Below are 5942 nucleotides of genomic sequence, written 5' to 3' on the forward strand. Positions count from 1 at the left end.
ATGAGATCCGCATCTCTGAGTCCCTCACCATTTTTCAGTCCCGTCTGAAGACCCATCTTTTCTGTTCTGCCTATCCTTGGTATTTTTATTTTTTTTATACACCGTTTCTACTCTGTGAAGCGACTTTGAGCTTGGGAAATGCGCCATACAAATTTAATTTATGATTATTATTATTAAGTGTTAATAATGCATCACGGAGGTGTGCAGCTACCTGGTTTAGATGTTCTGGTATTTTCTGGTCAAAGGAATCCCCGGTGATCACACTCACCGACGTCCGGCTGGACAGCGGCTTAAACTGTGTGATGTCCCTTTAAAAACAAAGACGGAAAACATGTCAATGCTAATGCTTCAATGTTCATTTTTAATTCCACATTAAACATGCAAATTGCAAACCCATCCAGGAAAAAAAATAAAAATAGACAAGAAGTGTAACCATACCTTACTTGAGCGGCACTTTCATTCAAAAAGTAATGCTCATCCACAGCGCTGCTCTGGTGGGCGGGGTTACTTAGTAGGTATTTCTATAAGGGACAGAGAGAGAGAAAAGTCTAAAAATTGAATACATTCTTAATTTATTTAGGTTTACAAGACACTACTTACATAACAGTCAGAGGCAAGAGAAAGCAAAACGAGAGCAAGCCAATACACACAAGTGGGCATTCTGAAAATATTAGATCGTGATTGATCTTGAAGGCATCCACTATCTACTTGTATTTTTTTTTTATCAATATGGTGTGTTATATTATCATTTTATACAACCTATTTCCGGCAAGTTTATAGACGACTATTTAATGTCCTTTTACTTCTTTTCCCAAACTTTACATAACTTATTGACTAAGGCAGTGTTTCTTAACCCTTGTATGGTATTCGGGTCAAATTGAAGAAAATTATTATTTGTCAAACTTCTTGAATGTGAACGTGTCCTGTAGTCTTGGTTCTCCTGTCATATCAAAAAGACTGGGATGTGGACCACTTATTATCAGGAAAAGCAGGGTACAAGTACTTAATAACACTATTCATTCATCATTTTCAAATAGCAGGGACTTCGAGTAACTTTAAGGCAACATATTTCTGGATACATAATGAAGAAATTCAAAGAAATCCATGGATATTTTTCTGAATAATCCCAATTATTTGAAAGATTGGTTTTCCATGATTTTTTATTGCATTACACTTACAAGTAGTGCAAGAAAACTTTGAATCTCTTTATCTGTTGCTAAGCCAACTATATGACAGTATCACATGCACAGAACAATGGTACCCCTAGCAAAGGCATGATACACAAAAATGCAAAAAAAGTACTTTTTTTCAAAATAAATTGGTCATATGGTTTCCAGATTTTCTCATACACTCCCAATTAGTTTTTTTTTTAGTTTTTTTAAATAACGTAAGATTTGTTAAGTACCTCAAGTAAGGAAGCCTTCGGTGGCAGCAAATAATTCAGCCCCAGTTCAATTAAGCACCGGTTACAAAACAAGCCCTTGAGAAACGGACCGCCTGCTCTATTGAGTCCTGCGAGCTTGTGAGTGTGTATGCATGTTCTAACCTTCGCTAGCCTCGTCGGGAAAAAAAAAAACTTTCCTCTGTCCTTGGAGAATTCAAGCACAATGATGGCCTTATCTCCTTGGCAACAACTGTGATACTTGAACAGCTGAAATACTATAGGTCCCTCATCACCGCTGCCATCGAATGGTGGCTGGCTGGCAGCGGGGAACAAGGCGTCTTAACGAAGCTGTTGCAAACACACACACACACACACACACACACACACACACACACACACACACACACACACACACACACACACACACACACACACACACACACACACACACACACACACACACACACACACACACACACACACACACACACCTACTACGACGAAGCTCCATGAACGTCAGAGATGTCACTGAGTCACTAAAGTTGTTTTTCCAAATATTACTCGAAGAAGAACAGAGTGGCGATATTGGTGCCTTCACAAAATATGAACGCAATGAGAGTTTTGGTAAATAATCCCCAATATTGTGGATACAAGGACTAAGTGGGTAAAGGCAAATAAAAAAACAGTCTGGTAGGTTCAGATAAGTACATAACTTTACTGTAATTCAGCCTTTAGAACCATTAAAAGACAACAGTATTACACAATATCATGATATTACAATGTCCATAATCTAAGATGATATCTGGCCTCAAATATTGATGTCGATATATTGCCCAGCCCTAGTTTAAATGTGTAATGAAATCCATTTCATAGATTCAAAAAATATTTAGGTATAAGCTCATCAGCTGAACAAATATATAACAGAAGTGTGAATTATATAGCATAATGTATTTATAATGTATATTTCTTTGATTACTTTGTGTGAATGGTAATAATTCATGTAATAAAAGGTAATTGTAATAAGCTTATTTTGTTTACTTTCTTTTATATCCTTCTGTTCGGATTTTGTTTCTCTTATTGCAAGAAAAAGCATTCATGTTGTGTTATTTTTATTGTTTATTGCCAGTGTATCGGATGTTGTAAGTTACAAATGACCAAAAAACACTAAAACAAAGTAAATGCGACAAATAGCTACTGAATTAGATCTCTCTCTCACTATGTCCCAACATGTGTTTGTTTCCCCGCTATAATAAGGTGTCACTCTACACATTGCATTGTCTCATGTTACCAAAGATATTGGTTTTTGTTCAGCACCAGAATCCATTACTACTCCTCTCTGCCCAAGATGTTTTCCATAGCAAGTAAAGAGACAAAATGACTACAGGAGCTCATGACAGGCAGATCATCCGAGTATGGACGAGTGCAAAATAAAAAAAATCCCCTCCTGTGGAGAAACTTCATCTGCTATGCACAGCTCATATTACCTCACCTCACTGGCTGTATGACCTGTCAAAAGGCTGACTTTACAATATAGCAGGCGTCGGAAGATACACTGCAATTGCAGCGTCACGTCAGCTCCAGGAACAGGTTCAATTTTCATTTGTTCGAAAATGACGCCTGGCGTCATATCATGCCAAAATTCAGACGCCGCAATCATCAGCCACTCGTATCTCTGCTGAGGAGGGGACATGATTATTCTCGCACTAGCACCATCCTGTGGCTGTGTAGGAAAGGTGGGAGGAGTTTGTTTCAAATGCCTGAAACATATCACTTTTTCCTATAGATCCTGAATTACGTTAAGGAAAGCCCAGAAATTGTCTAACAGTTATTTTCATTGTCAGTTAATGTCTTCAAATGTCTTGTTTTGTCCACAAGTCAAAGATATTCAGTTTAGAGTAAAGAAACAAGACAATATTCACATGACATTACAAATTTAAAACACATAATGTATGTCACAGCTACAGCATTTGTGGCATACTTTACATGTATGTGTGAAAATGTGTGTGTGTGTGTGTGTGTGCCTGACCTGGCGCTGGATGACCTCCTCTGAGACATTTTCGCCTTTAATGGTTGGTTCAATCACCCCGAGGATGATCAGAATGCGGCTCAGCCCTGTAGCCGCTGACAACTGCCTGGTTTGGAGCGAGGGCAACAGCTTACCATACCTGAAAACACACACACGCACACACACACACACACACACACACACGAAACTTTGGCAAGAGACAAACTAAAGCCTTAAGGTCTAACCATAGAGTTTTTTTGTTGTTTTTAAAGGTCCCATATCATGCTCATTTTCAGGTACATATTTGCATTTTGGTACCTACTAGAACCTGTTTACATGCTTTAATGTTCACAAAACACATTTGTTTTCTCATACTGTCTGTCTGAATATGCCTGCATTCACACTCTGTCTGAAACGCTCCGTTTAAGCTCTGTCTCTTTAAATCTAATATCTCGAAAATTACCATACTAATAATACCCGAAATGATACCAAACCTTTACAGTAGTACAACTAGGTAATGTACTCATAAAGCGATGGATTGGGAAGTTTGTAAGTACACAAGGAGTTTATTTAAATAACACTCGCCTGTGGGCTTCTGCTTTCTGTTGCTAGCGGCAGTAAGAAAATCACAAAAAGAAGTATTAATTTAATGATTAAATAAGTTAGTGTCTCCAAACTATAAGTTGTCTCCTGCTAGTTGCACTACATCACTTACTTTTAAAAAAAAGGAGTTAAATTAATAAATATGTCTGTTGTACAGCAGTCATGAAGTTTACCAACTCTATTAACTCTTTCTGTGTTCACCATTTAGATCTTCAGCTTGCTAAATGCTTTGCCACCTACTACTGTTGGAAAAAGGATGAAAAGAGACTTTGTGGGCCGTAAATCCAAATCAATCACCATGCTAAAAGATTAAGATGCAGAGATGTGCCAAAGAGCTGAGAAAGACTGCAAAGGTTCATCACTTTTAGTGACCCATTGCAAATTCCACTGGTTATTTGATCAGTTAGTCTCATAAGTTTTTCCAGTACCATATTAAGTACTTGTGGGCGGCTGTGGCTCAGTAGTAGAGCGGTTGCCTGCCAACTGGAAGGTTGGTGGTTCAATCCCTGGCCTTGCAGTCCCATGTCGAAGTTTCCTTGGGCACTCAACCTTGCCATCGGAGTGTGAATGTGTGTGTGTGTGCTTGTCTGATGAGCAGGTGGCACCTTGTACGGCAGTCTTGGCCACAGTGTTTGAATGCGTGTGAATGGTAAACGGTTCCTGTACTATGCAAGTATGTATGACTAGTTGTTAAGAGCTATATAAATGCAGCCCATTTACTAGGATCTTTAACATAAACGCCACCAAACTTATCCGCAAGGCCAGTGACGTTGGAGCATTTTCAGTGAAAGACTCATTCTCCCAAAATGCGCCACAGGATGGCATTCATCAAACTTTATAACTCCTCCCGCCTTGAAACTGGACAATATTATCTGTTTTGTGCAATAACACTGGCTTGAAATGGGTGCAATACTTTACTGTATAAATATGTAACTGTATTAACTACAGTATCTAAACACCGTACATATCCTTATATTGCTTTATTTATATTTGTACTTGATATTTCTACTATTTGTGAAACTGCAACACGGAATTTCCCTTTGAGGATCAATAAAGTATTTCTGATTTTGACTCTGATTCCAAAAAATAAATAAATAAGTAATTCTAAGTTTTTGCTGCTCAACAACATGCTAAAGTTCCAAAATGGCTCAAATACAACAAGGGTGATTTTATGATCACAATAAAACACACACAAGTAGGTCTGGCCCTTCATTCCTGGATAGGAGAAAAACATGCTCTGGTTTGTTGGCCAATCACAATGAAGTCAACTGTACACAATACAGTCATTTGAACTATTTGAATTAGCTGGATTCATGGTTATATGTAATTTGTTTTGAGCAGTGTATTGCTGTGTGTATTTGTCCATAGCAAATCCCTGCCAATCATTCCCAAAATGTCCCAGTTAGAGAGTAAATGGCGTAAAACTTTATGAATCTTTACAATCATTTCCCGAAAGAACCGACCAGACCTGCTTTGTTGCACAATCCAAATCTTTCAAAATTGCCATTTTCAGCAGGTAACGTTGCTCAAGGGTTTTGGTTAATGTTGCCCGATCCGACCGGAGTTAAAAGTAAACTCAAAGAAAGCAGAAAGTCAGCGACGTCCTGTGGCCCCGCAACTTTAAGTAAATGAACCGTCTTAGATGTAGACTTCAATAACAGTGACTCGAGCAAAGTCATACGATTCCTCCCGTCTTATTCGACCCTAAAATCACAAACTTTCTCTTCAAAAAACATTTGCTCGGGGAATGAGAAATACTCTTTTTCCTGGCAGACGAGAGGAGAAGAAGAGTTGTGGGATTTTGTAACTCAGGAGGCCCAATCGGTCTCGGCTCACTGGTGCTCTGAATTGGCTGGTCTCAGCCTGTGGAGCCCAATCAATAGTGGCGTGCGCCTGCTGCCGCCTGCTGCTGCCTGCTGCCCCTACACCCAGCCAACACGCTGTAGATCA

General features: G+C 38.9%; 1 protein-coding gene across 2 annotated transcripts in view; it reads right to left on the minus strand.

The window, feature by feature from the left end:
- si:dkey-122a22.2 overlaps positions 1 to 5942 on the minus strand; it is a 47980-nt gene that overhangs the window by 2027 nt on the left and 40011 nt on the right. For both annotated transcript variants that reach the window (XM_034874064.1, XM_034874063.1), the window contains 3 exons: positions 3411 to 3549; positions 439 to 521; positions 212 to 308 (listed from right to left, as the gene is read on the minus strand). In XM_034874064.1, the coding sequence (XP_034729955.1) occupies positions 212 to 308; positions 439 to 521; positions 3411 to 3549 (319 nt within the window). The remainder of the gene's footprint in view (positions 1 to 211; positions 309 to 438; positions 522 to 3410; positions 3550 to 5942) is intronic.

Source organism: Etheostoma cragini, chromosome 6 (genome assembly GCF_013103735.1).
Source record: "Etheostoma cragini isolate CJK2018 chromosome 6, CSU_Ecrag_1.0, whole genome shotgun sequence".
Classification (NCBI taxonomy): Eukaryota; Metazoa; Chordata; class Actinopteri; order Perciformes; family Percidae; genus Etheostoma; species Etheostoma cragini.